The 15,934-nt window shown below is 36.9% G+C and overlaps 2 protein-coding genes across 2 annotated transcripts; one reads left to right on the top strand and one right to left on the bottom strand.

The window, feature by feature from the left end:
• The first annotated feature begins 1,994 nt into the window (after positions 1-1,994).
• Positions 1,995-11,257, top strand: LOC135084627 (porphobilinogen deaminase). Its single transcript, XM_063979394.1, has 7 exons — positions 1,995-2,294; positions 2,542-2,614; positions 3,021-3,207; positions 4,179-4,261; positions 7,873-8,057; positions 9,925-10,084; positions 10,578-11,257. The coding sequence occupies exons 1-7, from the start codon at positions 2,244-2,246 to the stop codon at positions 11,051-11,053; spliced, it is 1,215 nt and encodes a 404-aa protein (XP_063835464.1). The 5' UTR covers positions 1,995-2,243; the 3' UTR covers positions 11,054-11,257.
• Positions 11,258-12,209: 952 nt separating this feature from the next.
• Positions 12,210-15,775, bottom strand: LOC135084604 (mitochondrial import receptor subunit TOM20 homolog). Its single transcript, XM_063979375.1, has 4 exons — positions 15,522-15,775; positions 14,814-14,917; positions 14,214-14,318; positions 12,210-12,882 (listed from the first exon to the last, which is right to left on the bottom strand). The coding sequence occupies exons 1-4, from the start codon at positions 15,646-15,648 to the stop codon at positions 12,751-12,753; spliced, it is 468 nt and encodes a 155-aa protein (XP_063835445.1). The 5' UTR covers positions 15,649-15,775; the 3' UTR covers positions 12,210-12,750.
• Between the last annotated feature and the right edge of the window lie 159 nt (positions 15,776-15,934).

Raw genomic sequence — 15,934 nt, 5'->3', positions numbered from 1 at the left:
CTGCAAATTATTATTGATGATTAATAGTACCAATCTTAATATTATGTTATCTGTAAATCTGTAGAGCGGAAGGTTTGTGATTCCTAAACGTAACACCCGACTGATGCGCAGAAAAAGATAACTGTCAATTAGTTGTGTCATGTCAAGTGTGAGCAGGCGGCTGCGAGGTTATCTTTGAAAGCGTGTTGAGTTTGGTGGAACGTTAAATTGTAGGAAAAGTGGTTGTCAACCATCCAAGATATTATCTCCTTGCCCGTTAACCCACGCCTATGGAGATTCCACCCCTAGAGTTCCTTCTGATAGAGACCAAGTGCCTTTAAATACAATACGTACACCATAAAGATAAATATTTTCAAAATAATGGATTTGAAAAAATTCTACATTGTACATCATAAAAACAATAATTCTTTGAAGGTTATGAGGGCCTATGTGTGCGTGAACTGTGTGTATGTGTGCGTGGACTTTATGTATGTGTGTGTGCGTGGACTATGTATGTATGTGAGCGTTACGTACATAGGTTAAGTACAGGGAATTTAACACCAGGCTGTCAATTAGTAGGTTCAAAAATTTGACAGAGAGGGCTCTCTATTTCCTATGTATTACTTTTCTCTATGATCCATATCCTGCCTTCTTCTTCTTCTTTTATTTTGGCAACGACTTGGTATTGAGAACCATGATTTCGCCAATGTCACGTAAACAGCTTTGACAGAGTGTAACAGGGTTTACAAAAAACAAAAGTATAGCCTGACCAGGAACATAAAAACCCTCGCCATGTTGCGGAAAACTAATGGTACTAATTTCTTTTAATGGCAACAGTAACTGAAAACTTCATTATAATGTCACCTTGCATGTCAGTTTATTGCTGTCATAATGTAAACAAACTTTATTTTAAATGTGCGCAATTGATTTTGTGAATAAATTGCTAAAATCTTTTTATAGTCGTGAAAGAAAAGTGGTTCACAATGTGTTAAAGTATTTGTCGAAGAGAAATACTAAGGGTTCGGACAATATTTTCATTGAATAATCTTTCCGACAAAGGTTGTCAAATTGACAGACATGTTTATCGTATAGTACAGTCAACTATGAAAATTAGCTGTGGTTTGTTTCAACTACCTATTTTAAAGTTTTTTGTCACTTTTTAAGAGTTGAATTTTATGGAATTGGGAAAGAAGTACCGAGTTTGAAGCGTTCTTAGCAGACATTGCAGTTGAATATTAAAGTTCTGAATTTTATTATTGATGAATAATAAAATAAATCCTACTAGCTCGATTGATGGTTTCATTTAATTTATTTAAACCAGGTTACCTATAATAATATTTTTTCGTTAATTTATGAAAATATCAAATAAGCCCGTAATTCTGAATCCTGATACATAAAGTTAGCCTATTAATTTAACGCAGGTACGACTGTACTCAGTGTTGCACTATCAAATGCAATTGACGCGCCTCTATGCCAGGGTTTTTATGTTCCTGGTTAGGCTATATTTACATTTCTAATTAAAAGCAAAATTATTTGTGTGAGTACCTAAAACAAAAAAGACAACACAAATTGAGACAACACAAATAAATACATAATATAGAAATTAAAATGTAAGGGAAAAAAAAGGGTAGGTAGGATAAAGGATTGGGAGAGGAAAAATAATTTTGATTACCTACAAACGAATTTTGCGGGATTGGATAAATTTTGATAAAAGTTTTAAAAGCGGGGGGTCCATAGAGTTTAGTATACATTTAATATTAATAGGGCGAGGGACGCTTTCAGGAAGGAGATCGAATAAAGAGGAACCTACTTTTGGGCAGTTGAAGAAAATGTGATTAGTTGTGCCTTCGTCTAAGCCACATTCGCATAAGGAACTATCCTTTATGTGCATCTTCGCAAGGTGAACCGGGGTACACAATTTATAAATCCCAAGTTTTACACAAAAAAATTTAAAAAATACGTATGACAGACGTCAATTTGACAGCAGTATTTGTCAATGAACTTCATTGTCATTCATTCATTTCCAGTATCATTTTGTGATGTGATGTGGAATGTTGGATAAAAGTTAATATTTGGGAGATTTATATTATCACGGGCATAATACTTGTCCACTACAGTGCTAGTGACAAGATATTGGAGCTTTGTGTTATTGGTTCTACCGGGAAAACTTGCTCAGCAATCAAAACCTTATTACATGACATAACCTATAAGTTTATAGAATTTATTAAATTACTAATAAAACGTGACGAAGATTTTAAACTACGATGGAAAATGAAGGAAATAATGTTATACGAGTTGGGTCGAGGAAAAGTGAGGTTAGTATCTGTGAAATGAGCAAGTATTTTTATCATCTCTTTTCAATTTAACTCATTGAATGAATCAACATTTTACATATCTTAAACTTGATAAAATATACAAAATTGACTTATGATATGATTTAACTATCCGTATCCATCACAAGACAGTTATTCAGGTTCTTCACCTATTTAAAAACAATAAGTCCTATCTACATATTACTTGTTAAAACTAAACTAAGCTTTAAAATTATGTGTTTTCTTCTAGTTGGCTTTAATTCAGACGAATCATGTCATAGACACTCTGAAAAAAGTGTATCCAGATAAGGAATTTAAGATCGGTAAGTAGCACTTATTTAAAAATGTTGTTTAATGTAAATTAAACTGTAATAACATTCCAACGTCTGATCTAACACTTAAACATACACTTAATTAGCATAAATTAGCTTAATTAGCTTGTCATGAATAATGATTAAACCTTGTATCGTTTTTAAATAAGTAGGTAGGTGAATATGCAACTTTTATCAAATTAAGAATTTTAAGTAATTATCTGACTTAATATTGAAAGTCTTTAAGATTTAAGATTTATGCCCATTTTCACCATCAATCCCTAATTTTTAAGGGACCAAATTGCCTGTTATGTGTTACCATATGGGTCACGTAAAAATTAGGGATTGATGGTAAAACGGGCATTAGTCTTTAAACATATTTTTTAAGTACTTATTGAATGATATAACTTTATTTTAGTGACCATGACAACATTGGGTGATCGTATACTAAACGTATCGCTGCCCAAGATTGGAGAGAAGTCATTATTCACCAAGGACTTGGAGGATGCCCTCAGAAACAACACGGTAGACTTTGTGGTTCATTCGCTAAAGGATTTACCCACATCACTGCCAGATGGCCTGGTCATTGGAGCAGTATTTGAAAGGTACGTAATTTATTCATTGTCGCCATTTCAGTCACGGGGCGCTTTTCCTGAGCATAGGTCTCCCTCATTGATTTCCATAATGCAACTTAACTCCCTGACATTTAATTTAATATTTTTACTCTGACATGAAAAGGCCTAGTGTCTGTCACACACCAACAACTTATCAACTTAACATAGATTATGCTTGTACTCATGTAGTAAGATTATGTAGCTCATAAATCCTATAAAACGTTCAGCCAAACTATATCTATATCACACCATTGACTAAATAGGCTTGAATTTTTAAGTAAACACTGAAAGATAATAAGACTAAAGTATTCTGATTCAAATCATAAAAAATGGTCTCGTATAATGACAGGTGCGTCTTGATATGATAATCAGTTTATCAGATTCATGACAAGAGTAATGCCACAAAGATAGTAGATAAGAGATTTTATTTTTATTCTACAACAAATTAACCCATGAACATTCGTCGTCGTCGTTTCAGCCGAATGACGTCCTTTACTGGACAAAGGCCTTCCCCAAGGATTTCCACAAAGATCGGTCCTGCGCCGCCCGCATCCAGGCACCTTCCGTGACCTTCACCAGATCGTCGGTCCACCTATTGGGAGGCCTGCCCACACTACGTCTGCCGGCTACGTCCATAAACATTACTTCAAGTTGAGAAATTTCATTATTTTTGGACTTTAAAACATGAGAATAAGGTGGGAATTTTATTCCCTCTGTCTTATTAAGACTCAATTTCCTCTCTAAAGTAACCTATATAAAATTAAATGCAACATGAATGGAATTAAATTGAAATTATTAAGTGAATAAGTATCTGAATTATTTATTACCAATTCAATCCAATCTGATAAAGGCTGATGGCTGATCGCAGATAGAATAAAAGAGAATGATTCAAGGATTTCAAACATACTTTTTTACAGTTCTATGCAAATACAGTATATTTATAATAATGTTATTTCTTTCAGAGAAGATCCGCGCGACGCTCTAGTGCTACGGGACAGTGTGAAGGACCACTCGCTCTCTACGCTTCCCGCCGGCTCGGTAATTGGTAAGATCCTTTGTAATTATTCGTACTTTTTGAGGGGATCTAGCTGTTCCATTGGCATTTGGAGGTAGAGAAACTAACAAGGACCTTATGTTTAGTGTACCTACAAAAGCAAAGGAGAACCTTTTAAACTTTCAAAGTTCGTTAAATCTAATAGATATTTTTGACAAGTAATTACAAACTACGTACGGCGTATTACGGCTTCGCCCGCGTGGATTTTTTTCTGTCACAGAAAAACTTTATCGCGCGCGTCCCTGTTTCAAAAACCGGAATAAAAACTAGCCTATGTCCTTTCCCGGGACTCAAACTATCTCTATGCCAAATTTCATCAAAATCGGTTCAGTGGTTTAGACGTGAAAGCAAGACTGACAGAGTTACTTTCGCATTTATAATATTAGTATAGATAGTATAGATTACCAATGATCCTGCTAACCCCTCGTGGTAAACTTGCTTGTGTTACGTTGGCAACATAAGTTTATTAAGCTTATGTTGTGTTCAGCATAATAGTCGAGCGGCGGCGGGGATTGAACCCGCGTTCCTCCGATCACGAGTCGGCCAGTTCGACACCTTCACCGTTCGGCTATCGTCGATTTTATTATTTAACGAGGTACCAGATAACAGATATTTGTTGGGGGCGTATCTCCAGCTAGTCAGAAATGTGACCCTACCGGAAATCGAATCTGGGTCCATTGAGGGGTTCGTTAAATAGATTCTTAACAATTTGATTGTATTATTGTGAAGTGAAGTATTTAACTTATGTGTGTAAAGCTTTAACATTGTTTATAGGACTAACAAATAAACGTAACGTTCTGGTATAAATGTTGGTGGTTATCACCTAAAATTTGCCCCAAGCGGGATTCGAACCTGCAATCGCCGCTTGCTGCATGGCCCGGTATCTTCCGCTAGGTCAAGCGGTTATCTGTATTATGGCGCAAGTACACTGCGGAAAATTGACCGAGACGAAGCGCTAGATCGCACACCGAAGTATGAGCGACACGCACAGGTGAAAGAAGGACAGAGTAACCGAGATGGTATTCACACTATTAGGTCTCGGCATAGTGTACTTGCGCCATTACAGTCAGAGTCAAATAGTTGGTCACATAAAGTAACCACTAAGTTCACAGCAGTCTTTGGTTGTGTTTTTTAGCCACTTTGGGAGTCACGAACTATTTGACGCTGGCTGTACAATGATTTATAGATTATGCGATATAATCCAATTAATATTTATGTATATTCAGTTTTACATACGTAATTAACGAAGGAAGCGGAGAATTACCATCAAATTAAAGTTAAACGCTTACATTCATCATTATTCTTTTGATTTATGGCGTTAACTTGAAGTACATTGCTGAAATCTACTAAATTGTAACGAATTTAGAACATTACTAGGAGCAGGCATAACTTAGGTGGGGCGTGCCCACCCTAGAATGGTCTAGTATTCACCCTAAGATGTTGGTTGACAGAACTCGGTCATGTGCTATGATAATCGCACGCGTCTCCATCGGCGACATGGCATAACAGGGGCCAAGGCCCACCCTGAAAAAGTAATTACATTGGCGTGTGTAATGTGATTACTTTTTTTACCATTTTATTTAAGACTGGGCAGGTTTCCAGGGCCTTGGCCACGTGTTAAAAAAATACAACCCGCAACAGACCAAAATCTATGCTGGCTTGCAGTACAAAACAGTTGATTACCTACCTTCGTAAATATACTGTATTCTGTAAACTCTTATAACGTCAGTCGATTTATTTATTTATTTATTTAGGTTCACCGGTTCTATATTGGCTCACATAAAATTCTAAATCCTATTCTTTGTCTTACTACCGATTTGTGTTCATAATAATCTCTCTTCATAATTTTATTTTTCATACTTTTTTTATTCATAAATTTTTATTACTACCATCGGAGCTCATAACAGTTAGTAATCATAATTTTTTTATCAATACTGTTACTACCAAGAACCATTTAAAATACATAATTTTTATTTTCAGATCTTTTTTCTTCATAACATTCATTGATCATATTGTTTTAATTAATGTTGTTACTAAGAACATACTTCAACTCATAATGTTGTTGTTCAGAATAATTTACTTTATAACAGACATACTCGTATCTTTAAAAAAATCATATATAATTTAATAGAGTAGATAAGCATGCAGAGCATGCAGCATGCATTGGTATCTCCTCGTCTCCGGCGCTGCGGGATGTGCAGCCCTTCCGCCCTTGCGTAACGAGGCTCAGGCACCCACGCTTGCTTCCGCAGCTTCGGCTTTTTGGATCGCCATCGGCGCCTTCGGCGCCTCGGCGACCAGCCTCAGCCGCTCCAGCTCGCCCGGGCGCCTGAGCCTCGTTACAGCGGGCGAGGGCTGCCCTCCCTCCGCGCCTCCGGCTTTTAAATTACACTCTAGGGGTAGGGCAGACAAGACTACGTGGAGTCGGTTTTGCAGCGATTCGTTTCTGTCACGTTAGTTTTGTGGCACAAAATATTGCCTGTTTTGGACCATTTCAAATTAATTTAATGTTAAAATACGATTTAATACGAATATTGACATCATGATTTTCAATAATATGGATAAATACACTTATGAGTAATAAATTTATGAAAACAAATATTAGGATAGGTACATCACATTTATGAATATTATAGTTATTTATTCGAATGATTATGAGTTTCGATCATTAGTATAGAAAAATATATGAAAACAAATATTAGTAAAAACTAAGTGTATGATTAGTGATATTATGAATATCAATGATTATGATTTTAAATATGTAGGTTTTAAATTTTTTATGAAGAATGATCATTATGATATCAAATTGTATGAGAAATATTTTCGGACCTCCAATGATAGGAATTGAAAAGTTATGTAAGAAAATGCGCTACCAGGTTCACCATCAACTAGGTATTACATCAATATTTGCACAGACACTTTGACAATTCAATAATGTAAATGTATAGCTATATTAAGGTAAACACCGCTTACATAATATTTAATGTTTGCTAATTACTTAAAGGAAAAGAAAAGAAAACAATAAAAAGTCTGTTAATCATTACAATTTACAACTCATTTAAACATGTCAAAAGTCTCCATGACTGCCTTTCTAAACTGTTGACGGCTATCAAAGAATAAATCCACCGCCACACTGTGCTCATTCAATAACTTGCATAGACGAGGAATTGTGGAGCTCCTACCCAGGACGGTTTTGCGATGGGGGGCACTAAAGGGTGAGATCGGCTTGCGGGGGATCGTGCGTGGTACGCGAAGATTAAATTTACTCAGGAGTTGGCTGCTGTCAACCCTACTTCTCATGATGTTATGGAGAAAAACCAGGTCAAGCAAGTCCCTTCGCTGATTTAGTGTTTGCATTTTGAAGTGCATGAGCCTTTCTCCATAAGATTTAAGTTTTTTTGTGAGACCAAAGGAGCTTGACAGATGCCAAAGAAATTTAACGGCAAACTCCTAACGACGTCGACTCGAAACTTTGCTTTACCGTGGCACTCCATTTAATGTCCACTCTTATAACGTCGAAAATTGCCCAGTCCCTTGCTTGAGTGTCGTTATATACAGTTTACACTGTATTTATATTAGTAAATATTAAATAATATCTCCAGGCACATCGTCTCTCCGCCGCACGGCGCAACTTCGCGGCTCCCACCCTCACTTGTCAGTGGTGGACGTCCGAGGCAACCTGAACACAAGGTTGAACAAGCTGGACGCTGCCGATGGCCAGTACTCGGCGTTGCTGCTGGCTCACGCTGGATTGCAGAGGATGGGGTGGGCGCATAGGGTGTCTAAGGTCAGTTCAGATACTTACAAGACTAAGTCGTGTTTTTTTTAGTTTTCTTTATTCGCCGAAATAAATAAAAGCAGGTAAGTATGTCGATTTTAGACCTATCAAACCCCAAGCGGTCGCATAAGACAGCGTAGCAATTGATTTGTAATGTGTCTCGATTCGCGTGGCTTGAAGGGATTGATAAATGGATCGAATTACGAAAACCAGCTAACATTTATATCAGATCTCACTATAGCGTCTAGCAGACAGTGATTTGGTTAATAAATAGGCTACATGACAAAATTTCTATTATTTGTCCGTCAGACAGATAATTAGAAAATATTACTCATATTTTTTATTTTCTTTCATTATTAAATAATAACAGTGCTACATCGAGTTGAAATGGCGCGATACGTCACGCTTGAGTAGAATTTTTACTCAAAAGTAACGTCACGCGACATTTCAACTCAATTTAATACTGTAATTATTCGATTATGGAAAAAAATAAAAAATATGAGTCTAATATTTTCTAATTATCTGTCTGACGGACTAAATAGAATTTCGATTTCATTACCCAGTCATCATCCCTATTAAACAGTGCTCGTTTTTAGAACTAAGGCACTCTTTATCCCTTCATGTACCAGCGAATCGAGAGACAATAAATATCAATTGTTACCGCGGTCTCTTGCGACCACTTAGGGCTCCATTTAACTGTCTATCGCTCGAGACTGATGTGGTGTCTTAACATTCATAGTTGTTTTGATGATGATATCCATCATGAAACATCAAACATCGCAATGATTTTTAAAGCTATTACTTATATCATATTCTTTATTTATTATCTGAAAGGCATCAAATAAGATACAAACAATAGGAATAGATAGATAAAAGTCAATAAAATCACGGCAGTTTATACCTACCTTCAAATATAAATGAGTTAATAACTACCACCCGCCGATACATTCATAATGGCTCGCATCGGATGTGCGTGGGGAAGTCTAACATTCTCGCGTGATACTTGATGATTTGCACAGTGTCAAGGCGCTAACCAATACATAAGTAGTTGTTGAAAAATAGTGTTATCAATGTTTTTTCTGATAAGTATACTTGAGATTTCTCCCGCGTGGATTTTTCGCAATGGTGATACACTTTATCGCCTAGGAAATTGCGCTGTATATGTTCAAGTTTTAACTGAGCCTATGCACGATGAGATAGATTGATAACAAACAAGTAACATCCTAATTTCATCTTTTACGTAGAAGTTTCCTTTGAAATCGTATGCCCGGCGATAAAAATCTCTATTTCTTCTAAAAGTATATTGAGTTCGCAAACTGGCGACGGCATTCCCCATTGCTTTTTAATTAAGTCGCGTTTTGACAGATAATAAAACGTATTTTAATGAGGGCTGTCGTTTTAGCGCTCACCCAGTTTGTGCCACCACTGTAAAGTCACTTGCTATTCACGAAGACAGTTGTTCAACTGGTGAGCACTGAAGCGGTAGGAGAACTATCGCATTTGCACTCACTGTACAATGAGGGCTATCGTTTTTATACTTAACAGTTGGCACCCCTGGCGATTGACAGGACCTTACTCTACAGTGGCGCCATCTTGATGAGTGCAAATGCGATAGTCCTCGTACCACTTTAGCGCTCACCAGTTGGTGCCACTGTCTTCGCTACTAGCAAGTGACAGGACCTTACTCTACTGTGGCGCTAACTGGTGAGTGCTAAAACGATAGCCCTCATAGGGTCATGTCAATCGCCAGTGGTCAGTGGTGCCAACTGTTAACGAAAAAACGATACTAGTCAGTAGGAGGGTATCCGCTAGATAGGATAGTAAAGTAAAGGCTTGATTCTAACTTGATATAGAACGTCTTAAAACAACTCCCCAGGTGCTGCCATGTTCAGAGATGATGTACGCAGTGGGCCAGGGGGCGCTAGCAGTTGAATGCTCCACAGACAACAAAGACGTGTTGTCTATGCTCGCTCCCTTCAACCACCCAGAGACCTACTGCCGGGTTTTAGCTGAGAGGAGCTTTTTGAAGACTTTAGGTAAGATACATGCTGATAAAAAATATTGAACGACATTTTATATGGGATCAAAATAATAAATTCTCTTCCCCATACAAACTGTAACAGCTAATCGTTCAATTAGTATGAAAAAGGAATGTAGAAGCCACGATAGCCGAACTGTGAAGGGGTCGGACTGGCCGACTCGAGATCCGAGAAACGTGGGTTTGAATGAATCCCACCGCCCCTCGACTATTGTGGTGAGCCCACTCGTCACACAAGCACATTTAGCTTACCACGAGCGGCTAACGGGACTATTAGTAATTTGTGCAATTCAAATTACTAATAATCTTTAAAAAAGTCGAGTTTTCGATGCTAATCTAATACAAAAAAAATCATTGTATTTGAACATAAATAAAATACCCGGTAGGTAAACAGTCTAACTTTTTCTCATGTTTCAACATTATGATCGTTAGCAAATAAATAGATAACTAGCCGTTATTATCGTTTAAATAATTATATTTTTAATCCCTAGGTGGCGGTTGCAGCGCCCCAGTGGGCGTGTCAACAAGACTGAAGCCTCTCGACGCAGAGTTCAAACTGACCATATCCGGCGCCGTTTGGAGTCTCGATGGAGCCACGCGAATCGACCACAGCCTCCACCACACGTTTCCACAGATCACTAAGACCGCTAAACACAAACTCAGCCCTGTAGATGACAACACTAGCAAAAGAATCAAGACCGAAAGTAATCCAATCGAAGAACTTAACAAAAGAATCGACACCCAAAACGCAAATTGTGAAGACACAAGGACTATGGAAGAAATACAAGCGCTAAAAGACAAAATATTCTGTGGTTTATCGGAGAATGTCAATATACCCATCGAAGTGATAGAAAAATGTGATAACTTAGGCATAGAGTTAGCCAATTCTCTAATCTCAAAAGGTGCTTTAGAAGTAATGAAAGTGACTCAAGACTACATTAGAAGCTCCGTTGCAAATAAATCATGATCCTATATTATATTTAGATTTAGTTTTACAGTTAATAATTTGTTAGACTTAACGAAATCGTTGCGTACAATTTTGTACAGATTTTTATATTTTATTTTAAATTATAATTAGTTGTTTATGGGATATGTAAGCAATTGTGTTAGTACTTATGATGTTATTGATCAGGTTTTTCTTGTTGAATAATATGGTGGATGTTACGAGGAATGCTTTGTTTTATTTTGCAACCCACATTTCATATTCATACTTATCTATTGCAATTTATTCAAAACCTAATAAATTTTGATGCCAAAGCGGCCTATCCCTAGTTTCACCCTTAGTTAAGAGATGAGGCATTGTAAACATTATTTTTGCGCGCATTGTTTTTGCCTACGAAGCAGTATAAAAGTGGCCTAACCAAGTTTAGGCTCCATACTAATATGTTAAGCTTAGGCCACTTTTGCGCTGACGGCCTCAATTATACGTCTAGCACATACCTCTGTCAGTGCCTGAGGTATGGGAGCGGTACGGGACTAAACGGGAGGGTTAACTTTACTTATTTTGACGTGACAGAGCATACAAATCTGAAGGACATTTGAAGTCTCACTGACGTTTGACGTTGCAAAAACACCCTGCCGGTGTCGCTCCCATACCTCAGGCACTAACTGAGTTAAGTGCCAGACCTAAAATATAACCACCTCCCATCCCATAGTACTACCCAAAAAAACAAAGATAAATCATACGCAAACAAATATTAAACCGAGAATTTGACTTCACTTCGCCTAGTTATTTCAACTGTAATCGCGTTGCCGATGCGATGACATAATTACTTATCAACAAGGAGATAAAAAATGCCTGTAGTCATCTTTCTGTGTCTTTGTCACGATGACGATTTCGTAAACTGAAGTTACAAAAAAGCGTGGTTAGTAAAGATCATCTTGATATGAGTATTTGTAGAAGCAATGTTATTGCTTAACTCCATACTACGCACACGCATATCTATGTATGTATGTAGGTACTATCTATTTGCACTTTTGCAGATCTCTTCTGAGAAGAAAAAATAACATTTTTACTTATCTACTACATTCATATTACTTCAGATTGCAATGAGGTCGAAATGAACCATCGAAATAGCGAATATGAAGCTATGTGTAAAGGGAAATCAAATCAAATACGTTCAATTTGTACAATATCTTTATTTCACAATAAATCTCAATCAAAACTCACAAGCATTCTTAACCAGTTGTGAACACAAAACAAAACCTAAAAATAACACTAACAAATACCTACTGTATTATTTAACTCGCGTTCTCATTTCACTCGCAAGGATTGTGTTGGGTGATGTTTTTTTTACATTAATCAAGCATTATCACAGCCAATGCTATTCAACAATTTATTAAAATACGACAGAAAGTGCAAAAAAGTTGAGCATGATAATAAATAAGCAAGTAACAGAAGTTAGAATCTAAGATTAAATTTTAAAATTTAAATCCTCACTATCATGAAACTTTACGAGTATCGACCGGAGAATACGCAAGTGGAAGAACTACTGAAATTAGATACCTAATTAAATAGTTAGCAACTTACTCATCGACCGATTGATTTGATAGTGAAATCAACTACTGAGAAACCCAGCGGGGCACAGACGTTGAGAGATTATTCGAATAATAAGAGCGTGTGTTTATTACTGAATAGTCTTCCCTTCTGTGTCCGGGTGTGGTTTATTCCACGTCTTCCTCCTGGAGCACATTGCCGCCGGCGGCCTTCATAGAAGCGCGGAGTCGCTCGGACACTTCGGGCAGCTTCTTCAGCAGAAGGTGGAAGATCGGCGCCGGCATTGTTTGTTGAAGCACCTGTGAGAAGAAAATTGTAGTTTTGTCAAAATCTCAATATTAATACCAGCTGTTGCTCACCGCAAGCTTCGTGAATTTCGGTTTGTCACAGAAAAGATTTATACGCGCATGTTCTTTTAGAAACCAATATAAAAACTTTTTTAAACTAATGTTTTGCCCTAGGCTCAGTCTCAAACTACACCAAATTGCATCGTAATTATGCTTTAGGAGTTAATTTCGCATGTAAAATATAATTTCGACTGTATTTGTTTTAAAAGGTTTCACCAGTCTATAGTATCTTCTAAAGCAGGGTTTCCCAATTTTTTTTTGCCAAGGAACCCTAATTGATTATACTTTTCCTAGCGCCCGAACGCCCTGCCCCTCCCTTGTGCGTAAACAAGTCGGTGCGCACGAACAACGTCGGTCACGAAACTTGGGATAATATTTTTTACGGAACCCTTACGGCCTTTCCACGGAATCCCAGGGTTCCGCGGACCACCTTTCGGGAACCGCTGTTCTAAAGTACTTTCACTGATAAAATGTGGTATATTTCCCAAGTTGCGTAAACAACTTTTTAGGACAGAAAACTACACAATAATTAGAACATTGTTATTGTTACGTTCTTATGAAATTTTATTCTATTTTCCAGCTCGGTGCGCACAAAACACATGTTTCGCGATGTTCATGTCACATTTGTGTGCACAATAAATTCACTTTCGTTTGTCCGCGTCAATAATACGCAACGCGGCGTCAAGTCTGCATTTACCGTATCGTATTTCACAAAAAAAAAAGTAGGAGACATGCAATTACGAAATGCATTTTGTAACGCGCGTCCATCATAGCAGTAGAGATTAGGCTTGGTAGTTGTATATTGAGTAAAATTATGGTCAATGTCTTAGGTCTTTATTGTTTAATTTTAATTTGCATTTACATGCACTTTGGCTGGGTGGAATGCTATAGAACTGACTTTTTTGTAATTAAGGGGAGATTAAAATCCAAATAGTATTTCATCAATGGTGGTATCATTCATGAATCTGCCTGCTATCTACTATAATGGCAACACTATAGGGGTATCAGTGTGTTATCAGCCTTTCATAGTTGTGTGTATGAAATTGATACAGAAAATGCGCCCCTCTTTTTACCCGACTACGGCAAAGCAAAAGGAGGGTTATGATTTTGACACTGTATGTATAGCAATAAAAAAATTAAGTACCTATCTAAGTATATCTATAAAAGCAAAAGGTCACTGACTCATTCAATTACTCATCACGAAATCTCAGAAACTATGTGTTAGGAGTCTCAAATTGTATGAAGTAGCGGACAGCCGCTAGTAGAAAATAATTCTTTCTTACACTAAGCAGCTGCTGCGTCTGCCCGCACACGGCCACCGCCTGCCCGAGGTGCTCCACTCCGGCCTCTAGGTCTCCAGCTGCCAGGAGCTCCTCGCCAAGCTGGATCTGAAATATAAAAACAATGGTAAAGCCAAGTCTGTCAGACTACTTTCATAAAGACTATGTGTGATACTGAATAAACATGTTTTCTTTTCTTTCATGTAATGAGTAAATTATTTGTAATCAAAATTAATTATACTTGTCTAGGTACTAAAGCTAAGCTTGGGTAATGTGGCTGAAATCAAATGGTTGTGGTCAATTGGACATCATTACACTAAACTAATCTAGGTAATAAAATGTATGATGATTCTTCTTTTCAATTTTTAACAACTTCTAGATTTTAATTTGTTTTAGAATAAAATTGTTCACAATATGATTGCAAATTCTCTGAAAATGTATGCAAATATTAGGTGCAAGAATGAAATTACTAAAAAATATGCAACTCTCAGAATACTACATAGCTGCATTAAGCCACAATAACAATCATGTGGTATTTTTCTTTTACAGATACTGTGCAAAAGGAATTTGAAATTTAAAATAATCTGCAACACATTTTCATACCTGTTGCAGGAAGAATCTCTGCATAGCTTCGTGATCACTCATATCCGGCAACGGTCCTCCCAACGTTCGGGACCGTGAGGCATTCTTAGCAGCATTCTGTCTACCTGTAATATTTTAGTTATTTAAATTATTATTTAATTTATTCTAGTGATGTCTAAGCAACTCATTATGATGGATAGAAAGTGTAAGCCAAACGACGTTCTTACAATTGTGTATTCATTTATTATTCACTTAAAAAAACAGTGTTATGTTATGAATAAATGAGAGGTATGAATGATTGTGAGAAACATGACATTCCATTTCTCTTTATTACCATTTAGGCGTTGCAAGGACTATAAGTTAATAGAAATGAAATATTTTATGTAATTATTAGTACATGAACGTGAACTTCGAACGCCGTAGTGGTATTTATCTATGTATATTATTGGCAAGTACTGCAACCATACAATGTCACTCACCTACTTTCGAATGGTTATGCTGCGTATAACATATGTGTGCTATGAATGCTCAAAAGCAATAAATCAGGGAAGTTATTGAAGCAAAACTGATTGATAGATGCATTTTTGTTACGGTGATCAAACTTTTAGGTTATAATTGAAATGGACATGGAACTTTATGGACCTAATTCAGGGATATGGGAGATGCAGTATTAGTAACTACAGCGTCTTGAAGTAGCAGTTTAAAAGAAATAATTGAAAAAATACCCACGTTCTCTGAGCTTCTTTTTGAACATAGGATCCCTTCTTCGTTGTTGATCAAAGTACACACAGTATCCCAGGAACAAAGTTCCAGCGATTCCCACTGCAATCCCAAGGGTGGTGCGAGTAATTTCCATATTTGTATTGTAATTCTAACCAATATAAACACACTTTATTCAATTCGCTTTTGTTAGAAAATTTTGTAATTCGCCATTTATAATTTTAAAAAGGGCTATGTTGGCAGCACTGCTTGACAGATTTACGGAATAGTGTGGGCCGAGGGGGAGAAGAAGTCCAACAAAATTTACGTAAGATACCATAGACTGATCGAATAATCGTTTTGTGTAATCGACTAGATTATAACAATAAAGTTAGTCAGTTTAGTTGTTGAATGTATTTAGTTGATCAATTAATATTTTTAAG

This window comes from Ostrinia nubilalis, chromosome 26 (assembly GCF_963855985.1).
Source record: "Ostrinia nubilalis chromosome 26, ilOstNubi1.1, whole genome shotgun sequence".
Lineage (NCBI taxonomy): Eukaryota > Metazoa > Arthropoda > Insecta > Lepidoptera > Crambidae > Ostrinia > Ostrinia nubilalis.
This window is presented reverse-complemented; position numbering and strand designations above follow the sequence as displayed.

Coding starts and splice junctions, on each gene's coding strand:
- LOC135084627 (XM_063979394.1), top strand. CDS start 2,244: ATGGAAAATGAAGGAAATAATGTTATACGAGTTGGGTCGAGGAAAAGT. Junction 2,295..2,541: donor TTGGGTCGAGGAAAAGTGAG/GTTAGTATCTGT, acceptor GTTTTCTTCTAG/TTGGCTTTAATTCAGACGAA. Junction 4,262..7,872: donor TCCCGCCGGCTCGGTAATTG/GTAAGATCCTTT, acceptor TAATATCTCCAG/GCACATCGTCTCTCCGCCGC.
- LOC135084604 (XM_063979375.1), bottom strand. CDS start 15,648: ATGGAAATTACTCGCACCACCCTTGGGATTGCAGTGGGAATCGCTGGA. Junction 14,319..14,813: donor AGAGATTCTTCCTGCAACAG/GTATGAAAATGT, acceptor TTTATATTTCAG/ATCCAGCTTGGCGAGGAGCT. Junction 12,883..14,213: donor AGACGCAGCAGCTGCTTAGT/GTAAGAAAGAAT, acceptor TTCTTCTCACAG/GTGCTTCAACAAACAATGCC.